Here is a 21968-nt window from a genome sequence, read left to right on the forward strand (position 1 = left end):
GCTAGCAGCAGCAGCCACAAGAAGGTGGCTAGAGAAAGGTCTGTGCTCCTCTCACAGCAGCACAAAGCTGTTTTTTTTTTTTTTTCCCCGGGTATTTTTCAAGGAAGTGGAATTGCAGGTGAGAGATTGTGGGCAGGATCTCAGACCTGGTGAGCACACCATCAGGTCACTGACCACGGCCCCTGTGTGCAGAGGAATGGCAGAGCAGCCCATCCCGGCTGGGCTACTGGGGAAAGGGGAGGCAGTGAAAGAGAAGGGAGCAAAACAAACCATGTATTTCATGAAAAATGCTTAGGTTTTGAGCCTTAACAAGATAAAAGAAAAAAAAAAAAAAAAAAAAGAAATACGACATTCAAAATACCACATTCATAAGAAAAACAGGATCCGGTAATTATGGACAGAGAAATAATTCAAGGGCAGAGAAGCCACCAGGTGAAACTTGGTGGAGAATGATGTAAAACAGGGTTTTGTGCCTGTGAGAAACCATGCTCAGCACCACCTGGTGTGGCCCCTGGCTGCAGGGGAGGCTGGGGATGGAAGAGGGCACTTGCCCTCGAGGAGAAACGTCCTCAACCCTCCAGGACCCCCTGGCACCCACTGGGTGCAGCTGCCTCCCATTGTTCCCAGTGCTCCCCGAGGTGCCCCCCACCTCGGGCGGGTGGAGGCGGCTGCCTCGGTCCCAGGGCTCCTCCTGGTGCACCAGGAGGTCCACCCAGGAGCTCGGTGGCCCTGAAGCCACAGGACCCGGGGTTGGGGAAGGATGGTTGGAAAGCCCCAGGTGCAGCCCGGTGGCCCCAGCTGTGCAGCAGGCAGGGGCAATGCGAATATTTTGCAGTCGGAGTGCCTGAAAGTGAGTCTGCGGCCCCTCACCTGCTCTGGCGGCGAGGCAGGCGCGGGATCAAGGCGAGCTCGCCTTCACATCTGGAGGCCTTGAAGAGCACATGAAAGGGGGCCGCTGGGAGCCACGATCACAAACGGAGAGCGGGGAAAGTGCGGGTCAGGCAGGGATTTCTGGCTGGTGGGTTTTGCACTGAGAAATTCTCTCTGTCTCTTTCGTGCTGATGAAGATCCTTTTAATTTTCTTCCCCCTTTCTCCTCTCCGTCTCCCCTTCGGCCAGGCAGATAGCTGGGAGCCGTGCAGCATGTGATGCTGCCTCCCATATAGGGGCAGGAGCAGAGCAGGACCAACGGATGGACGCCCTAGGGCCAGACTTGCAGACAATATATAACCTACTGCACGATCTAAAACGCTTCCCACTTCCACAGAGCGAACATCAGGCGGAGCAGAGCGGCGGCCGGGAGAGCAGCCCTCGTGCAGGTGAGTCCCCGCGGCTCCTCGCCTGCAGCCCGGCTCGGGAAGGGGAAGGTGCGAGGGACTCGTGCCAGCAGCAGCACTTCTGGGGTCGGGGTGTGATTCTGGGGGGGGGGTTTAATCCTTTTCCGTGCCCGTGTGAGTCAGCCGAGGAGGTGAGGAGCGGGTGTGCGGCAGAGCCCAGGCTCAGCCCCGCTCCCTGCAGATGCCGTCAGCTGCGGAGCATCCCAAGCAGCTCCGCTCGCTCCCATTTCTTGTGCCTGGGACACCCGCGCTGCTCTGGGACATCTCCAGGCATCGGGGCTCCCTGCACCCTGCCTTTTCCAACAGAGCAGAACAAGAGCAAACAACTTTAAAAAGCACTTTTTTTTTTTTTTTCCTTTTTTTTTTTTTCTTTTTTCTTTTTCCTAAGCCTGAATCCTTCAGCGCCTGCCTGGATGCCTTCACCTTCCTGCGCTGGAATTTCCTTTGCAAAGGAAACTGTTCCCAGCTGGGGCTGAATGGGGGATGTGGGCTGGAGATAACGCGGTTAAACGGCGAAGCAAACAAAGCACCCAGTGTCTGTCTGTCTGTCTGGGCGTGGGGGGGTCCCTGCAGAGCACCTGCTGGGGCTTTCCTTGTGCCGTGTAGCTGTTCTCACACGGGGGGGAACAGACTTCGTGCCTGGGATAGTTTGTGCCCTGCTGAATGGCAGATATTCCTAGCAACAGCTACACGGTCTCAATGCTCGTGCAGAGTTCTTGTTGCTTTTTTTTTTTTTTTTTTCTTTTTTCTTTTTCTGCCGTTCATTGGGGTTTTGGCTGTGTCTGACCGCGGGGTGGGGGCTGAGGAGCCCAGGCTGCATTCGGGGCTGGGAAACCTCGGTGAACTTCCAGGAACTTGAGCAAGCTGCTGCGGTCCCAGGCAGGCGGCTGTCACTGTGAACTGGTTAAAGAGGGGCAAAAAGGTTAAATTGAATACATTTGTGGATTTCTGTTTATATGTGCTAAAATTTGTGTGAGTGGAAAAAAGGAGAGGGGGCTAAGTTGAACCCGAGGGGATGCTCCTGTGCCTCAGTTTCCCCCCCTGCTCACTTCACCGTGCTGCGCAGCCCTGTGCCTGCCCAGGCAGGATTGGCATTTCTTGTTCTTTGTTGGGCAATCAGAAATTAGATCATAATTAAAGCTGCACTGTCGAGAGGGGACTCGGAGGACCCTGCTGGACAGGGACACCCGGACACTGCAGGAGATGGCACCTGCGGGGTGCTGGGGGCTCGTGGGACCTCAGCAGTCCATGCAGGGCGTCCTGCGGTGCCATCAATTTGGGCCAAACTCTCCAGCATCCCCCTGCTGCCGGGAACTTTTCCTGGCCAAAGGTGGAAATCCAATTCCCTTCCACAGCTCAGCACCACTGGGAAGTCCTGGGGAGCCCCTTGCCCCCCGCTCGTGCTTGGTCCCTGTCTGCGGGACATCAGAGGACAGCAGCTGCGTGCAGCTGTGGAAGGGGGGAGCTGCTGGTGTTTCCAGCTTTTAAAGCCCTTCATGGTGGCAGATGCTCTCAGATTTTCCGACCCTCTTTCTTCTGCCATTCTGGCTTCACTCTGCACCCTGCCAGCAGCAGCACCTTCCCCTCTGCAAAGTCAGCCAAGCAATGCTTGGGTGACTAGCACATGCCGCACAGGGTGCCACAGCAGAGATTTTGGGGCCCTGAACCTTGTGTTACACCCTTTGACAATCTGCAATTCCCATATCCAGCCTGCCCTGCTGTGGGAGAATTCAGGCTTTGGCAAAAGCTCTGCTTGCCCTCAGAGGGGTTAAAAACCCCAACCCGCAGTGCTGATTCTTCGCTGTCCACCAAGAGGGAGAAGCACGGACATCAGCGGGGATTTTTTTCCCCTCCCGGCCCCTCACTGCTCCCTGCCACCAGTCCCACGGGACTGATGCTGTGACCGAGGGGACCCGTGGCACAGACCCAGCTCCAGCCTGGGTCTGGGGGCCTGCTACGTGCAAGGAGCCGCTGATGTGCTGCAGCGGGGCTGGCGGACGGGTCTTGGTCGGCACAGGAGGCAAAGCACTCACTGGGTATTAGGTCCTTATGGTGCTGTCACTGCTTGGGGAAACAGCCCCCAGATCCCACTGCCAAGCTGGGAAAAGGGCCTGAGCCCCCTTCTGATGTGTGCAGGAGGGGATTTTTCCGTGGGGAGAGGCAGGCACAGCTGGGGTCCCACAGGGGATGTCCCCCACCAAGCCCTCCCAGCCTTGCAGATCTGACCCGGGGGCAGCAGCAAGTGACAGGAGGAGAGAAGCCACCCGAAAGGAGCCCGCCTGGGGGACGGGCAGGGGCTGCGGAGGCACTCGGCTGCCCCTGGGTGCCGGCACCTCTCGGCCCCCAGCCCCGGCACAGCAGCGAGCGGCGGCAGCGGGGCTGGCACAGCTGTGTGGCTTTCAGAGCTGCTTGATCGATAGCTGCTTCCTCGCGCTCCCCCATTCCCCCAATCCCCACATGCATTTTTCATGCTAACCCCTCCTGGGCAAAGGCTGTCTGCGCAGGAAACAAAACACCGCAAAACAAAACAAAACACAACCAAAACCCACTTTTGTTTCTTTGGTCCCCGGAGGTTGTTTTAGTTTAAGGGCCAATCTATATAGGTTCGGGGCTGGGAATATCTTTGCTCCACGAACAAAGAGGCATGAGAAAGCTCCCCAGGGCTTCTCTTCAGCCTCTTCAGGTTGGCCCAGAGCTGTGGAAGGCCGGGCTTTGTACAGCCAGCCCAGGCCTCTCAGCGCCATGCAGTCGGGGCAAGGCAGGGAAGGGGAGGCTGGGGCTGGGCTCCTCCTGGGCACCTCCTGCCGGCCCCATGGCCCTGCTGCCCTGTGCCAGGCTGAGCTGGCTGGGATGGGGCAGAGCCACCCCGAGCTGCGGCCCCGAGCACCTCTGGGGCCCCGTTGGAGCTGCGTGTGCTGAGCTGGGCTCCGACAGCTCCCGGGGCAGCAGCAAACCTGCAGGTCCCTGCCCGGCCAGCAGCATCACTGACACACCGACTGCTCCCCGCAGCTGCACGAGCATCCCCCGGGAGAGGCTGGAGATGAAGGTTTGGCCATTTTCCAGAATTAGGGGGGAAAAAAAACAACGCTGTGTTTGGGCAAAGAGCAATTTTCAGGGAGAATCCCCTTATCCTGCCCTGTTGTCCATCGGGAGGGGAGAGGTCCCTTTCTGCTCCCTGGTTTTGGGTGGCAGCAGGAAGATGTGGGATGGTTTGTGCATCATTGCCAGCACCCCCTGACTCTCCCTGCTGGCACTGGTGCTGGCCTGGCCGCTGCAGGGAGGCTGCCACACAGCTGTGCTGAAGGACAGGGCCCTGGGTGAGGGCTGGTGCAGGGACCCCCCCCCGACCTGTGCTCCTCTTTGTGTCCCCAGCACCGGGCACCCCATGGGCTCAAACCCCTTGGGACGAGCAGGGAACCCCAGCCACATCACCCCGCACTGCTCCCAGCCCTGAGCTGGCATTCCCCAGCCCTCCCAACGCACCCCGGGGATGCGGCTGCATTGAGACATCTCGACCGGGTCCGGCGTACGGCAGCAAAAGGGCAGGGGCCAGGATTAGCATGGGGAGGAGGACACCTTGACCTTTCCAGCAGCTGGTGACGAAGAAAAGTTTCCGGCGACCTGTAGCAAGGCACCGGGCGGGCTCTGTTATCATCTCATCAAAGGCCAGCGTGCCGGCCAGCAGCGGGCGGCCACTGCCGCAGCGCCGTGGGGCTGGGAATTAACTCACCAGTGCCCGGCTCGGCCAGGAGCTCTTGGGATGCCGAGCTGGGACAGGCAAGAGGACAGACCACAGCTGTCCCTGTCCCCTCTGCTGGCTGGCATCCAGCACCCCCAGGGGGCTCAGACCCCATCAAACCGCTCCCATGGTTGCAGACCCACGGAGAAGCTCGCATGGGGGCTGTTGCCGTTCCCCTCACCAGGTGCCGGCACCCTGGGGTGCGGGGAGGCAGCCGTGCCCCAGAGCCGCCCCAAGCTGTCCCTCTGCTCACTGGCCTGGGGTAGGGGGTGGCAGCCGGCTGTCCCCGACCTTCCCGCGCGCAGATGGCATGGGCAGCCAGCACAGGTGGCCCTGTGCCGCGGCAGATTGGGGCCGGCTGCCTGCTACGCGCTCGGGAAGGGCTGCGTCCCCGCCACGGCTCGGGGACAAGAGCGAAGGCAGGGAGCGGGGAGCCGAGGGGGCAGCAGGGACAGCTGCAGGTCCCCGCGCTGCTGTGCCCGCCGTGCACGGTGCCAGAGCCGGTACTGGCACCAGAGCCCTGCTGAGCTGTAAAATACTGAGCCGAGGACACAGCCCGGTGACGGGGAGCCTGTGGGTCAGCAGCGAGAGGGGATGCAGGGTCCCCTCGCTCGGCCCTAAAGAGACAAGCCAGGCCAGAGCACTGGGCAGTTTGGGGAGGGTCGGATTTTCAGAAATTGCATTAAACTATGCACAGGGGTCCCAGGGCACAAGCTCTAGGATGATGGCAGGGCTGTCCCAGTACGAGGGGCTGCACAGAGGGGTCATCTCGCACCGCTGGAGGCACGGTGCACGAGGCATCAGGGCACGGGCTGCAGCAGGTAAATGATTAATGCCGCAGAGAGCCAGCCTGGCACCCTGCCCATCGTGTGTCGATGGGAGAAGGTGACGCCAGGAGGGGAATTTTTGCACCCAGGGCTGCCCACGCCACCCCACGGGGGTGAGGGCTGGTGCGAGGAGCCGGCCCCGAGCTGCTCACGCACCCAGCCCCAAACCAGTGTGCCGCGCTGCCTCCCGAGCACGTTCTCCTCCAGCCCAGCTGGTTTTGCTCCCAGCCTGCTCCGTCTGCGCGCATTAAAGCTGTTTCTAGGTCTGAACTGCTTTTGGCAAGCCAGGCTCCTGTTGGCCTGTCCCTCTCCCCACCGCCCTCCCCAGCCCCGGCACGCAGCCCCACGCCAGCCCCCGGCCGCTCCCCCTCCCTGGCCGCAGCTCTGCCAGGGCCATGGCAAATCAGAAAGAAGCCTGCGGGGCAAATCGGTACAAATGAGACCGAGCAAGAGGGTGGGGAGGGACGGTGAGGGAGGGGGGAATGACTCCTGGGTTCGCGCTTCTGTTCCCGAGTTTGATGTTGTCTGCAAACAGCCCTGTAAATGCTCGGGAGCAGCATCCGCAGGCACCTGCCCCGCTCCTCTCCGTCCCAGAGCAGAGCAGGGGCCCAGCCGGACGCTCAGCGCAGGCGGGGAGCAGGCTGAGCTGTAAGTCCTGCCGATTCGGGGCCCGTCGGGGCGGGAAGGGGTTGGTGGACAAGGGGGCCGAGGGGCAGGGGTGACCCCGAGGACAGCACCCCACCGAGGACCCGGAGGGGGAAGCTGTCCCGAGGCGAAGGCTGCCGTATCCCACCGGTTTGCATTGCCCCCAGAAATCAGCCCAAGGAAAACGGGGAGCCCGGCAGCGTGAGCCGGGGCTCAGGTGCCAGAGGGATGTGTGGGCGCTGGGAAAGGGCTGAGTGAACTGTAGGAACGGGGGCACTGCGGGGAAAGACACCGCTCGGCACGGGTCTTAAATCATTTCAAAGCGCTGCTCTTTGATCCAGCCACCGAAATTTTTGCAAAGTGTCGCCGCTCCATCTTATTAAAGGCGCTCGGCACCGGGAGGTCATATGGGGCCTTTCTGCTTGGATTGCTCTCCTAATGACATGTCCAATTGCCTTTGCCGGGAATTTGCTCACGCGAGTCTTTTACAATAGAAAGTTTGTGGCGGATTTTGGACGCTTTCCCCGCTGCCGTGTGGCGTGCTGCGGAGGGCTGACTTTGCTCCCGACTGGGAAGCGAAGCAATGTGTCGGTGATCAGGCTGGGCACGCACAGGGCACGGATTCATTTGGCGTGCTCTTTCCCAAGGACTGCATTTTCCTCTCTGTGATCACAGAAAAATCAAGAAGAGCAATTTTTTTTTAGGCTTGGAGATGTGATAAATGTTTGTAATCACGAAAGACAAACACAAATGGAGGGAAGGTATGAGACTTAGAAGTAAGACAATATTATCCATATTACCCATCTTTTTCCCTCTAAATTCTTCCTAACGGGAGCAAAAACTAAGCTGAGCCGCTGAATTTTGAAGGTTAGTTACTGCGATGTTTAATGGTGCCGAATAGAGATATACCAGAGAATTCATACCAGAGAATGAATGTTTGCAATAATTTTGACAATTAAATCAATGGATCATGTAATGAAGAGCATTTCACAGCACAGAGCATTCTCAGGCTCTTAAAAAAAAGGGGGTAAGGAAATGAGGTGGGTAGGTCCCAAATGTGTATCAGCAGTGGCAAAGCCCAGGACCGACACGGGGCGGGCTTGGGGCGCTGCCCCTGGGTTTTCTCACCCCTTCTGGTGTTTCAGAGCCCAGCAGTGCTGTGGTGCAACCCTGGGTTGGAGGAGGGAGGCACAAAACGGCCCCTCCGGAGCTGACATGCGGTGCTGGACACACAAAAATGCGGCTCCACAGCCGTTTTCTGTGGTCCCACGGCACAGAAGAGGTTAAAAAGCTGCCTTCCCAGCTTTACACCAGTTAATAACACCCAGCATCCAGCCCCAGTGGCTCTGCCTCAGGCCGTTAGTCTTCCCGGTCATTACTTGCCCATACAGACCCGGCCGGGTCGCTGTTGGAGGCAGGGTCACCTCTGGGCCCCAGCGATGCCGAGGGCGCGGGGTCCGGGCTGGGAGCTGGGAGCTGGGAGCGGGGCGGCCCCGAGGGAGCAGGGAGCTGCCTTCATCCACCCCGACACAGACCCAACGGCCCCGCCAAGGAGCAGAGCGGCTGCTGCTGCCTCCAGGGGAGCGAGTGGCCTGCAGCACTGCAAATGTTCCTGCCCGAGACTAAATGTGTGTTTTGGGGGAGAGCCGTCCGCAAAGCGGCTGCGGGGAGCGGTGCCACCTCTCCTGCGCAGGTATTCCCTGCTGGCGCCGTGTCCCCTGGTGCTCTCTGCTGACAGCCAGCACTTCCAGCATATTATCCCCCGGGAAAAGACTCGTTTTAATTCTGTAGAAAGTTCTTTGGGGTGTCCCCGCCTTGCTGGCCCGGAGTCAGGGTGATCCCATGCTCCTGGCTGCTTCATCTCCTGCACCTCCAGCAGGGTCGGTCCCTCCCAGCCCACACCTTCCCTCGCTGCTCCCGCAGCCCCTTCAGACAGCAGTGCACCACTTGCCATTCCGTTATTTATTCAGCAGCTGGAGGAGATTGGGCTGGATTTTGTGGGACGTGGTCTCCAAACTGCACCGGACCCTGCCCTTGAGGCTGGTGCTGCAGTCCGTGCTGCGTGCTGCAGAGCTGGAGCATCACCTCCCACACCCCCCTCACCTTCTGCCTTGAATATTGCCAGCCTCCTGAATGCCGAGAGGGTGCCCAGGCACAGCCAGGGTGGATTTACTTGCTGTGAGGAGAAAAGGGGCTGTCTGTATAGGGGAGAGATGCGATGTTTATGGGATTTAGCAGGGTCTTTGCTGTGGTCTCCATACGGCAGGCAAGGAGCACGTCTGGGCATGAGGCAGCTGTGGAGCCAGGTGCATGACACGAGGGTGGGAAAGATCCTGAAGGGAGCAGGAAGCATCAAATGGGGATGGAAAGGCAGGGATGGGGAAAGCTGAGGGCAGTGTTTGTGATGTCCATGCGTGGAGAGCCTCTCCTGGAGCAGAGGGAAAGGAGGTGAGGGTGCAGCAATGGACGCGTGCAGGAGCAGAAGGAAGTTGGGCTGCGAGGCAGAAGGTGGGCTGCGAGCGGAGGGGTGAAGGTTTCGTGCCCCAGTTCTCAAAGGAGATTGCATGGAGTTGAGCTGGAATATGGTGAATTTTCTGGTTGTTAAATTGAGACTGATTCGGGGGAGCAGGACACATGAGCAGAGCATACAAGCACAGCAGGTTCTTCGTGGGAGAGAGCTGGCTGAAGCACGGGGTGTGAGCAGGGTTGTATCGACAAGGGGACACCTCTGGGGTGCCTTAGGTGACACTGCGAGAGCTGCCCTCTGCCAGCCCAGAAAAAGCAAAGGAAGGAGGAGATCTCCTCCACTTCTTACCCTCCCATTCCCAGTGCATTTAAAGAGTGTGAAATGAGCAAGGGTACGTGGAAAGTGGAAAGGAGGAGAAAGTGTCTTAGTATTGGTGCTCAGGGACTTGACCACAGAAGTTTCAGAAGGTTGTGGGGCCTTCTGGAGGGTCCAGGGGTGATGAAATGCACCCCGTTGTAGGACAGAGCTCACTGCTCTGCAGGGGAGGTGGTGGGGTGCATTGTGTCCCCAGCCTTATGGGGACCCGGGCCACCAGCCCCAGAGGTGGGCCAGGGGAAAGGCTGTGAGGACATCCCCAGGGCAGGTGGTCCCAGGCTGTGGGACACCAACATGGGGCTGTCAGACCTCACATCAGGCCAGCGAGAGAAGAAGAAACCTGTAGGCAGAGAAAGAAACCTCAGAGGTCACAGAAAATGAAAGAAGTTATGGGAACCTTCCAAGGATCACACCAAGCACGAAGGTTGCATCAAAGCAGCCTTCCAGCCCTTGGGAACAGGCAGGGTAACTCTGTGGAGCCGTTTTGACCTCCAGGAGCCCTGCATATCACAGGCACAACACAGGAGAGCTGGCCAGTGCCTTCCTCTCCAGACTCATGGGCTTCTCAACCCCTCCAGCCCTCTCCAGATGGTTGTCCTTGTCCCCTGCCCACCATGCCAGCTGGGGGCACCACCTTCTCTGCATGCCTTTGGGAGCCAGCCACACTGCTGACCCTAGTGGCTTGCACACAGCCACTTGCCCTTCTACCCAGCCACACATTTTCATCTGGAGACTGATGTTGTCTTCACATCTGCAGCTCTGTGTGCAACTAAGCCACGAAATTCACGGCAGGGTGCCTGTGCTCTCCTGGGGCTCCACGAGCAGGTGGAAGCAGAGGTGGAGGGAGAAGCAGGGAAACCCTGCGGTGGGGCCCAGACACGAGCTCGTGCGGGTGGCTGATGTGATGTGGAGAGACAGACTTACATCTCCTCAGCAGGACCTGCCTCCTGCCCTGGGGGGCTGCGGCACGGAGGGCTGCGGGAGGAAAGCCTTTTGCGGTGGAGCACGCTCGCCTCTATGGGGAGTAGCCTGGAGGCTCTCGCGGCCTCGTCTCATCTCTCCTGGAGCCTGTGAGCTGCGTGTCACGGGCGGAGGGCAGCAGACAAGGCTCCGACCCACCGGCGCTTGGTTGAACGCTCGCCACCACGCCGCTTTCCACGGCATGCCGGGGTTGCCTCGGGGGGACTTCAGGCTAAGTGAGGCTCAGGGAGAGACGGCAGCTTTTTGGGGACAGGCTGGAGGCAGAGAGCTCAGGAGAGGTGAGAGATGTAGAAATGCTTCTTGAACAAGGGCACAAGAGGGAGGAGAAAATTTGGACCCAGGAGTAGGGAAGGCTTATGTGCACAAAGGTGCTGCAGCTCATGCACGCAGCAGGGAGCGGGTTCATCATGGTGCTTGCAGGACTCACTCCAGAAGGTAGCAGTGCTCACCGAGACTCCTCATGTCTGGGAGCCACCACATGTCATGGCTTGGTGTTTGGGGTCAGACTGGCTTTGGGGCTGCAGGTGGCCCTCACCAAAAGCTCTCCGTAGACATGAGCTTTCCAAAGCAGAAACTCCAGGTCCTCCAAAATGCTGGAAATCTAAAGGTTGGGAATCCAAATGCAACCACATTTTTAGGCAATTGGGTTTGGACATTTTGCCTGTAAAGCCATTTGGGCTGCATAAAGGTGAAAAAACTATGTAGAGATGAGTGCTGTCAGCGGAGACCAAGCAGGAGGAAGGCAAACATCCAGGTGGGCATTGTCCCAGATCTGTTGACACAGGGACCCCAAAGGATGGCCTCACGCAGTTGTTTTATGGCACATGAGAGCAGTTCAGCTCTCAGCCCCCACACGGGTTGAGGTTCAGGGAGGCTGGGAGCTCCTGGGCCCCACGAGGCTTCCCCCCTCGTCCGAGTGCCTGCTGCTTCGCCATGGCCAATTGCCCTCACCCCAGCCTCTGATAAACGCTTAAAAGCTCAAATCACACAACCTCAGGCTATGAAAACAAAAAAGGACCCGATAGCCGCTAACAGCCAAGTAGCCCCTGCAGCAAAAGCATGTAGTGTAGGGAAAGTGGTTTGCATTGATCGGCGGCTCCCCGCTGCCACCCGCTCCCTGCAAAGCCTCTCTGCCTGCTCCAGGCTCGGCACTGCTGAAAATGGGATAAACCCCCCCAGGAAGCACCAAATTGGGGGGTTCTGGGTAATGGCAGGAAAGGGGCAGTTTGTGGGGCTGGATCAGGGTAAGTGGCACATCCCATAGAAAAGCTGCTGTGCCGTCCTGCTGAGCACCACCATTTGGGCAGCCACCTCCCTGCTGCAGGACATGCTGCTGGCAAATTGCCCTGCAGGGACCACAGAGGTGGTGGCGATGCCCAGCCCCTGGAGCACGAGCGGTTTGGACACTAAGGTGTGGGGATGTCTTGCCCCTGTGGTTGTCCCTGACACACAGGGTGACAGCTGTGCAGGGTGGAACCAGCTCACGAGACCACGGGACCCTCAGCGCTTCTCCCATGGCTCTTATTCCTTGCCTTGTGCTATGGGAAAGGCTGATGGCTACCAATTTCCATGGTGGTGTGGCTCCCTGGCAGCCTACACACTGCATTGGAGGACTTGGATGGCAAAGGGAGGACAGCAGTTTGAGAGTGGGCTCCTTGCTCCAGCCAGAAAAGCTCTGAGGTGTCTGCAAAGACAGGCATCAGGGCAGGTTCACACTGGCAGGGCTTCTCCGACGGACGTGCTGTGAAGACCTCTTTGAAGCAGCCCCCTCCACTTCAGCAGTGCTTTTGTCTCTCCCTTCCCTGAGCAGGGTGCTCAGATATGGCTATGTAAGGGGGGAGAGGGCTGCAACGGCTGGCCCTGTGTCCAGCTTCAGCCTGGAAACAAGGTGGTGAAGCAGGGGTGTGATGGCGAGCCTCAGACTCCCCCCACGAGGTCAGGGACTGCGGTCTCTGTCTTCTGCAGCCAAAGTATTGGGGGACATCGAAGGGAACTTGGGGGAGGAACCGGCTCAGGAAGCAGCACAGCGTGCAGGGAACTCCCTGCTGCGGGATGTTTTGGGGGCTCAACATTCCCAAGGCTTCAAGAGAAGCCCCTGTAGTTTCATGGAGGGTCACCAGCGGGTGCCCCAGAAGCACCGTGTCTGCCCTGGGGATGAGCTGCGGTGGCTGAGGTTTGGGGAAAATTGGAGCGGTACCGTAGATGCTTGCCCTACATCCTGGGCATCTGTTTCGGTTGTTATTAGAGGCGTGAGCCGGGTGGGCTGTTGATGAGATCCAGTCCAGCTGTCCTTAATGTTGCATGGATCGCTTATAACCCTGCAGCTCAGGCTGGGTCTGAGATTTTTTAAAGCGCTGGAGCACCAGAGACTGCGTATCTCTTTCCTGAGCATCTCTCCCTTCTTCGCTCCCTTTGTTTCTCCATCTCTTTCTTTTCCCCTTGCCCCTCCACTCCTTCCATCTGACCGTGCCCCCCTCCCCGCATCCCGGGGAGGAGAGCAGGGATGCTGCAATTCCCAGGCACAGGTGCACAGTCCCTGCCGCGCGCTGCCCCCAGGCACGGCCCCGCACGGCCGCAGCTGACAGCCCACTGGAAATAATGCGTTGTGGCAGAGCGAGACTCAGCAGACCACGAAGATCTGCTGGTGCGGGAACTGCTCAGCAACCAGGAGCCACAACGCCTGGCTCCCGGCTCCACAGGGCCTGATCCAGCTCTGGGGATGCCTGCACTGCGCCCGAGCCTTCCTCCCCCGACCCCTGGCTCTCAAGCGGGGCATTTTCCCACCCCATCCCCATCTTCTCTGCTCCCCCCTTTCCGTTCCTCTCCGCTGTGCTGGGAGGTGGGGGTGGCCACGTCTCCCTGTCCCCATGCTCCGTGCTGTCCCCACAGCACCAGATACAGGGGGAACGGCTCCCGCAGCAGGGTTGGAGGAGAAGGACCAAGTGTACAGGAATGGAACAAGCAGTTCCAGTCTCCCAGGAAAGATTTAATCTGCCTCTGGTGTATAAACAGCAAGTGTTTGTTCAACTGACCTGCAAACGTGCGGCACGAGGCACGGCTCCCACTCGGCTGCTCCGTGTTTCTCGCCCTCTGATGGGGAGGGGGGACAGGGTACAGCCCAGACCAGGGCCCGCGAGGCTGCACGGAGCTTGGTGGCTGGAGCCAGGAGTGATGCTGGGGAGAACGGGCAGGATGTGGCCAGGTGCTGTGGCTGCGCGGTGGGCACCCATCCTGCACAGCCACTTCCACATCCCTTCTGCTCGCCTGGCTACCACAGCTCCCAGCCATGACACACGCAGGTGGCTGAGGTCTCAAGGACAAGCCGCGGGCTCTGGGCGTGCTGGGGGGCCATTGCCCGTGGTGGTGACCCCCCCAGGCAGGAGGCCCTGAGCGCTGCCTGCACATCCTGCTGAGATGGGCCAGTTCTGTACCCGCTGCTCCCCTGTGAGCCCCAGCGCTTCAACAGGTTCCAATCAAAGTAGGGGACATGGGTTCATGGCACAGGGATTTTTTTTCTCAGTGGCAGGGTCAGCTTCCAGTTCAACTGGCACGTGGGCACACTGCTCTGTCCCCAAGTCCCATTCCCTGCCCCCTGTCCCCACTGCAGGCAGGATGCCTGATGACAGATCTCAGTAAGAGAGTGGAAAGGGTCCTCCGCAGGTGCTCCCTGTCCTGGCCTGCAAATGCTCTTGCTGTACTCCACGTAAGAGGTGGGTGGTGATGCCACCTGGTCCTGGTGGTGAGCAGAACGTGGAGGAGCCCCCAGCACGTGAGAGCATCCTCCAGCCCAGCACAGCCACCACCTGAGTGCGGGGCTGGTGGCACTGTCCCTGGGGGCACAGGGCATGAGGAGGGCCCATGAGCAGAGGGTGCCTGTGGATGCTAAGGATACCTGGGACTCTGCAACCTTGAATCAGCCCTTGGGTGCTGCAGCCAGGCTATGGCTGGGCTGGGCTGGGTGCACACCGGTCCGGTGGGGACAAGTGCCCATGGCAGCTTGGAGCGGCCGCCTGAACCTGCCCTGGCCGCTCTGGTCCTGGCTGCCCTGCCTTGGGCCTCCCTTGGGCTCAGACCACGCTGTCCCCAGTGTTCCAGCTTGTTTCTCTGCATGGCCCCAGGTGCCTTCGGCAATCTGGAGATGGGGCTGTCCATATCCAGCAGCAATGTCAGGTTAAAGTCAGTCCGTCTGCCTCTCCCCAGCAGGTCTGTCTGTCTGACCATCCTCTCTGACAACGTCTGTGCACGAGCAGGGCTTGGCAAGGCTGCACAGCTCACCAGATCCCACATTGTCTCCTTCCAGGGCACACAGCAGTCCCCGGGGAGGTGCAGGGAGATTCAGGCGCCGGGCCCCTCCATTCTCACCAGGAGCTGCCTCCAGGTACCCACTACCATGTCCAAGGATGACGTGGGCTGCAAGCTGACCTCTGTCTACAAGCACAAGGAAAGGAAGCCAAAAAAGCCTCACTACATCCCGAGGCCATGGGGCAAGCCGTACAACTACAAGTGTTTCCAGTGCCCTTTCACCTGCATGGAGAAGTCCCACCTCTACAACCACATGAAGTACAGCCTGTGCAAGAACTCCCTCTCCCTCCTCATCGAGTCCGACTGGCCCTACAAGAAGGGCAACCTGCTCCACCCCGAGCTGCGGCTCCTGCACGCCACCGAGGCCACCCGGCTGCGTGGGCACCGGGACGAGCCGGAGACCTGCGACTCCTCGGCCACATTGGGAGGGTCGGGGAGGAGCAAGCAGCCCCCTGGCAGGGATGGCCACGAGGAGAAGCAGATGCCAGGCGTGGAGATCCTGCCTGCTGAAGGGGCTGGTGAAGAAGGCGGCCCATTCCAGGAGGAGGAGGAGGATGTGGCTGGCCTCTTGAGGCAGATGGATGCGGGGGAGAAGAAGGAGAAAAACGAAGAGGCGGGTTGCCAAGGTGACCCAGCTGAACCAGAAGTGAACACTTTGGTCTTTGGTTTCAAGAACAAGCGAGACAAACCTTGCAAGGAGGTGGAGCCCGACTTCATCATCACGGATGTCTTCTCCCTCAAGAACCATGTCATGAAAAGCAGGGAAATGGCCTCCCCAGACCTAGAAGCTAAGCCAAAGCATTGCAAAGTGCCAAAGAAATGCCTGGCAAGCAGTGGGATCCTCATGGAGCAGTGGAAACTGGTGGCAAATGGGCAAAGAAGGAACACACCTGAGGTCTCCCCACCTTGTACTGACAGCAACATCATCCCTTGCTACCCCCCTCCAGCGTACAGTGACTACCACGAACCTCAGGGCCTCAACCTCTCGCTGCTGGGTATTAACTACCCGCTGAACCCCAGTCTCTTCTCCTACCTGAGCCCCACCGTGGCCAACAGCGCGACCACTCACCCGCACCTGGCTCAGCTGCCCTTCCTGGCCTCCACGGCCCAGCTGATGCACCCGCACACCTCCCACTTCCAGCCCCTGCAGAGCCCCGAGCGCTCAGCCTTCCTGCCCCGCTTCTACTACCCCCTGCTCTTTGAGCACACCTTCAGCTCCACCGAAGGCAAAATGTCCTCCAGCAAGCCAGAGGCCCAGCAGCTGGTGGGCTCCGTCCTGCCCACACCTCCCCAGCCCAAACCTCCCTGTGAGCTGACCAAAGCAGGGCTGCTGAAGGTCCCGGTTCTGAAAACGACTTTTCCTTGGCCCAAAAGCGGCAGGGAGGAGGCCGCCTCCGAGCTCAGCCACGGAGCCATGCTGGGGCAGGAAGAAGAGGAGAAGTGGCTGTCCCAAGAGAAGGAGAGCAACCCAGACTTGGGCCTCAACAACCTACGCAAAAAGCCGGCCACTGACATCTACCAAAATCTGGCAGGGATGAAGGACGGCACTTTTGTCCCCAGCGCTGTCCGGAAGGCAGAGTTGCCAGCAGTGACCTGTCTGGAGACCAGCAGCCCCGCGGGCAACAACCTGAAGAGGAAGCTTACCTCCAGTGATCTGGATTTGATAGGACCTGAAATGCTGACGCCTGGAAAACTCAGCTACCAGAGCAGGTAAGGTGTCTGATTTCTGCCTCTTCCTTACATCTGGCTGGCCCCAAGCACCACCTCCATACCCTGTTGTATCCCCGATCCACCCCTTGCCTCTAGACCATGCAGTGAGTCTCCAAGGGCTCAGCACACTCCATGCTGGTGGTCCAGCCAGCAGCCAGCCAGCTCCCACCCACGGCACGGCTTTCAGCCCTCCAGGACCTGAACAGCCTTCAGGCATATCCAGGTGCCTGGGCTGTGTCACCCCTTGCTGCCCCTTGCTTTCCCCATCTCATACGGAGTCAGAAGCTATGTGGGGTCTGTGCAGCGTGGACCTGCTCTCCCCAGGCACCAGGGAATCTCCTCTGGGGTCCCCGAGTGTCCCACGGTTGCTGGAACAATTGTTGACTATTTTTAAACATCCACATTTGCATTCCTTTGATTTGCCTTCTGGTTTCAAAGCCCAGAGGGAGGGTCACGCTTCCAAACATTTCCTTTTACCCGGGGCTAGAAATGTGCACAGCTCCTTTTAACAAAATTTCAGTTCCTCCCCTGATTGTGCATGTCTAGCTGTGGCTCCAAGAAAAATGTCACGGTCAAAACCACAGCTTTTGGCACCCAGAGGAACCTTCCCTGGAGAAGCTCTCTGTGCTTTTCTGTCTCCACCTGCCTCTTCCCTGTTCTCAGTCTGGCTGCAGAGATCCCCCTCCAAGTGCCCTCCCTAGTGACTGTATCCATTTCTCCCCTGCAGTGGTTCAAGGGCCAACACCGGCCACATCCCCAGGGTCCTGGATCACTGGCACACGGATGTCCTTGCAGGCTGGCCTGAGGAACCGGAGAGGGGCAACGACTCTGAAGTCCTGCCCTTGGGGGGTGCTGGCCCAGACCCCAGCCTCTGCAAGCAGAGCAGACCACAAGAGACTTCTGCCACCGTGACAGACTCTGAGGCTACGACCGTGCTTATCGGGGACCTGTCCAAAACCTTAGAGGAGTACCAAGAGGTGGAGAAGAAACTGTCTGATCTGGCGAAGGAGGACACTCCCGGGCAAAAAGAGCTGAGGGACCAGCTAGTCAAAATCCGAAGGGAGCTCTACCACATCCACCAGGCACTGGAGAAAGCCACCAAACCCCATGAGGGGCCTCTGGACCTCTCGGTGAAGAGATCCTCCGAGGGTCCGGAGAAGGGCCAGCAGGCCAAGAAGGAGCCATGCAATATGGGCCTGGCCAGCGAGAAGCTCCACGGCAAAGACCAGGGCACCGTCACCAAATGCACGGCCACGGGTGATGCTGGAGATGAGGAGGGGCTGCCGAGCTGCCTCCTGGAGGCCGAGAACAAAACCATCGACTTGCTGATCAAGATGAGCCGCTCCGAGAGCCTCCGGGCGTCCTCCTCCGAGGACCACCTGGGCGCAGTGATCAAGGCCGAGGTGCTGCCGCTCAGCGTGCCGCTGGAGCTCCGGCACGTCATGGAGCCCTACTACAGCCGCACCACCAAGTGCGAGGCAGACTCCAGCGTCCTGCTCTGCTCTGACGGCAGATCCGGCACCACCCAGGGCCCGCAGCTCCCGGTGGCCGCCGAGGACGGGCCCCTGGGCTGCCGGGCCATGCAGCGCTCCCTGTCCTGCGGCCTCCCCAGCGAGACAGATGCCGTGTGCGTCCACAGCCCTCTGCATGCCGACCCCTAAGCCCACCTTGCTTGAAAGCTCCTGGATCTCACTAGCCACCTCATGCTTGACCTTCCTCCTGTCCCACCTCTCCGCTCCCCCTCTTCCCCACAGCTGAAAGCTTCGCCACCGCCCGACCCCACAAGGCCCAAGAAAAGAGCCTTGTGCCCCTCTCCCCACCATCCTCCTGGGCTCTGCATGCTCAACAGCCTCAGCTCCCCCGTCCTGGAGCTTGCTTTGAATGGGAAGTCACTAGCAGGCAAGAAAAGAAAGCTGCTAAAAGCACCGGGCTTTCAGCAGGAGGCTCGTCCACCCTTCTCATCAGAGACATCCAGGGACTTGTGCAGCCCAGCTCCCGTGGCTTGCAGACAGGGGCAGGACCACAAACGGGTGTCTGCAAGGCCAAGCCTGAGTCCAGATGTGGTTGTGCTCAAATAGGTTCTGGTTGTCACCCTTGTAACAGAGCAAAGCCGTGGCTGCTTCGTCTCCTGGTGGCTTCAGGGTCACAGCAGGCAATCGGTTGCCCAGATGGACCCACCCAGAGGACAAATATTTTCCACGCTGTACACACAAGAACATCCTCCCAGCCACGATGACACGAAGAGGTGAGAGACACCTCGCCTCAAACCACAGCTCCATACTTGGGTGCTGAGCCCTCTGCCGAGAGGCTCCATGAGGACTTGCCATGCGTGGGACTGCTGGGCTGTGGGGACACGTTCTTGCCCACAGCTCTTCCCGTGTCTGGCTCCTTCTCTTGCCTTTTCCACAGAAATGAACTTCCCTCCCTCTGTCCCCTCGGCCTCTCCCCATGCAGACACGATGCACGTTCCTCAAAATGACCCATGCCCCTGCAGGGTACCACTCCCACAAGCTCCTGCCCACTGCTCCTAATTCCCAAAAATGTTGTTAAATGGGACAGCAAAATGGGTGAGGCGATGCTGCCGTGAACCCCACTGCTCAAGGGACAAACACCTGAAAAACAGCTGCAAGGGGACTTTGGGATAGGGGGCTACCTGGCCTGTCCCATGCTGGAATGACCCCGAGCAGCTGCTCCCCAGCCAGGTGGGGAGCCAAGCGCCCTGTCCCCTGCCACCATGCTGGGCAGCATCTGCTCTGGCCAGGAGGTCCCCATGCCTGGGCCAGGCTTTCCTGGGCTTCTTACTAGCACGGTGGGTATAGCATGCTCTCCTTGGCCCTTTTTCTTTCCCTCCACACTCTGTTCAAGAGATGGCGAGTTCTCCTGCCAGCAGCCAGGGCCTCCACTGACTTGACCTGGCTGCTCGTTACCACAATGAGAAGAACCCAGATGGGGGCAGGAGGAGAGCCAAAGGGGACAGAAGGCAATGCCACAAATAGGGGACCCATACAGCCCAGCACGGGAGCTGTAGGCACTGGCTCTTCTCTGGGCACAACGAGGACAATGCTACCGTGGGTGGCTGAAGAAGGCAAGGCCCACATGCAGCCTGGGGCTCCCAAGTGCTTTGGTGGTCCCAAGCAACAGAAAAAGCTGACTCTCCTCACCAGATTGCTCTCTAAACAAAGCTTGCAACTTGTCTGTGGGGTTTATTTCTCACTCGCCATGGCCCTTCTATGGCCAGCTCCACATCTTCCTGGTGGGTCATGTCCTGCTGCTTCCCAGCATGGCCCTGGCTCCATAAGGCTAGTGAAGATCAGGAGACCTGACTGTAAGAAATCCCAGGGCTTGAGTGCAGGATGCTTGATCCTGGAGCCCAGGAGAGGTGGAGTTGGGTCCTTCTTTCTGGGTTTGAACAGTGCTGTGATCTTTGGGTGCCATAACATCACCAGCACAGCAGCCCTCTCCTATACCAAGCCCCTTGCTCACATTACCCACTCCCCAAAAGCCTATCCATCTCTCTCCAGCCTCTTCTGCCACCCTGTGCCCCTGTCACCCCGTGCCCATCCTGCCACCCCACCCCTTCCCATGTCCTTCATCCCACAGCTCTCCCCTGCACCAGCATCTCCCCATCCCATCTCAGGGCTCCCTGCTCTCTCCCCCACACCAGCTTCTCTGTGCATTTTCCATGCCAGACCCCTTGCCCCTGGCCCAGGGAGAAGCACAGAAGCTGGAGCTCTGTTTTCCTGTGATATCCATTCCTGCCCACTTGGCCCTGAGAAATATCTGGACTTTTGTGTCCCTCTGCCTGCCCTGGAGCCCCATCTCCTTCCAGCCCCAAGCATCGTGTTGTGTCTCCCAGCAAATCTTGGGCACCTGGGAGTGCCCAAGAGACACAGGTGGGGGAGTGGGCTCTGTGACCATCAGCCATGGACTTCAGCAGGAGGTCAGTGCCCAGACCACCAGACAGTGCCACCTTTCCCCCTTTTCAGCTGCTGTATTGCTTGAACACAGGTCGCCTCCCCTCCATCCCACCACCCCAAGCTGGGACCCACCCTGCTCAGCGGTGCCGGGGTGGCAGCCGGTGCCTGCAGCCCTGGCTGCATTGCTCACGGCCTCTCCCGCCTCCGCAGAAAGCTGGAGGGCAGGTGGGAAGCAGAGGTCAGTCACACTATTTATTGTTCACAGTTCTACGAATGTACAAAACAAAAACCAAACCATTAAAGGGAAAAACCTCCAAGCGGGGGCTGCTGCTGTCCTATTTGTTGGTGCTGGGCACTGCAGCTCTCCATCCCACCTCCAGATTTCGGGGGCTCAGGGTCAGCCTCCGGCCAGGTGGGGCCAGCTGCTGGCACTGGCTGCACGCAATCAGTATTTCTGTGTATGTAGGTTTCTTCTGCCGGATCAGCACTGAGACCCCCACCTGCTTGTCCCACCGCCTTGTCTGAAGCCAGCTGTCAGCAGAAATGCCACGCAGACCTGGTGTCTGGCTGTGGGGACGGTGAGCATGGCTGTCCCTATCCTCAGAGCTGGCAGCAAGGCACCGACATGTCTTCCTCCCCAGTGCTAGCACGGGAAGGAGCAGAGACAAGAACATGGGGTCGAATTCTGCACCCCCAGTGGCACCCTATCTTGCCCCCATCCCAGTGGTGCAGCACCCACTGGAGAGGACGACCCCCCTTCCATGGCCACTTGGGGCTGTCCCTGCTGCATGGCCCCGGTGCCTCCAGGAGGCAGCCAGCCCGTGGCACCATTCCAGCCCCAAAGGTGGAAGCATTTACCTTTGCATTTATATAATGGATGGGAGTTGAACTACCGGGGTGCCTTATCCAGGCTGCAATCTGCACCCTGGGGGCTCTCAGCCCACTCGGGCTCGGGGCCCATTACACGGCTATTTGGTCACCCTAAAGGCATCTGATAGCTGACCATCACCCGCCCTTTAGGGCCAGCCCACCTGATAGCCATCTTCCCCGGTCACGGTTGACCAAAGTCCCCCAGCTCACACGTCCCCCCCCCAGTTTCCTGCAGCACCAAGGCCGGTCCCCATCACCCACTGGGGACCCCGCTGAGGCCAAATTCTCCCCCATGCCCAGCGAGGCCAGCAGCCCTCCTCTGTGGGGTGGGGGGACACGGGGTCACAGCAGGTCCCCAGCACTGTGTGGAGCCCAGCAGCTCCTGGTCAATGGAGCTGCACGACTTTTATGGGTTTCTTACCCCAGGTGGGTACAGCTGCTCCTTCTTAGGTATTCCTTCTCCTCCGGGTTCAAGAGCAAAGGACGTCTTGGGGTTGGAGGGGGGGGAGGGAAGTTTCCTAATAAACAACCCTCCAGGGAAGGCTTATCTCGGGCAAGGCAGTAGGAGGAACAAGACGTCAAGGTTCCTTGTGCAAGAAGAGGTTGTCACCCTCCCCATCCCACTGGCACAGGGACGTGGCCCCAGGGAAGCCGGGAGCAGAGCTGGGCCCCTGGGGGTGGGTCTGCTGCACCCCAAACCCCTTTCCCAGCCACGGTGGTTTGGCTGCGCCCAGCAGGGCCAGCAGCAAGAAGCAGATGGAGGCACAGCCCTGCGCCCAGGGGACGAGGGTGCTGCCAT

At 59.3% G+C, this 21968-nt stretch overlaps 1 protein-coding gene across 4 annotated transcripts; it reads left to right on the forward strand.

The window, feature by feature from the left end:
* The first annotated feature begins 4258 nt into the window (after positions 1-4258).
* PRR35 (proline rich 35) lies at positions 4259-20603 on the forward strand. Of its 4 annotated transcripts, none has more exons than XM_082772161.1 (3): positions 4259-4382; positions 14574-16382; positions 17110-20603. In XM_082772161.1, exons 2-3 carry the CDS (start codon positions 14761-14763, stop codon positions 18041-18043), a joined length of 2556 nt encoding a protein of 851 aa, XP_082628287.1. In that variant the 5' UTR covers positions 4259-4382; positions 14574-14760; the 3' UTR covers positions 18044-20603. The 4 variants fall into 4 exon arrangements, with proteins under 4 accessions (XP_082628287.1, XP_082628284.1, XP_082628286.1 ...); XM_082772158.1 differs by lacking the exon at positions 4259-4382 and adding an exon at positions 6414-6550 and having other exon boundaries at positions 14571-16382; XM_082772160.1 differs by lacking the exon at positions 4259-4382 and adding an exon at positions 6414-6550.
* The last annotated feature ends 1365 nt before the right edge of the window (positions 20604-21968 follow it).

This window comes from Aythya marila, assembly GCF_965140915.1.
Source record: "Aythya marila genome assembly, chromosome: 15".
NCBI lineage: Eukaryota > Metazoa > Chordata > Aves > Anseriformes > Anatidae > Aythya > Aythya marila.

Coding starts and splice junctions, on each gene's coding strand:
- PRR35 (XM_082772161.1), top strand. CDS start 14,761: ATGTCCAAGGATGACGTGGGCTGCAAGCTGACCTCTGTCTACAAGCAC. Junction 16,383..17,109: donor AAACTCAGCTACCAGAGCAG/GTAAGGTGTCTG, acceptor TCTCCCCTGCAG/TGGTTCAAGGGCCAACACCG.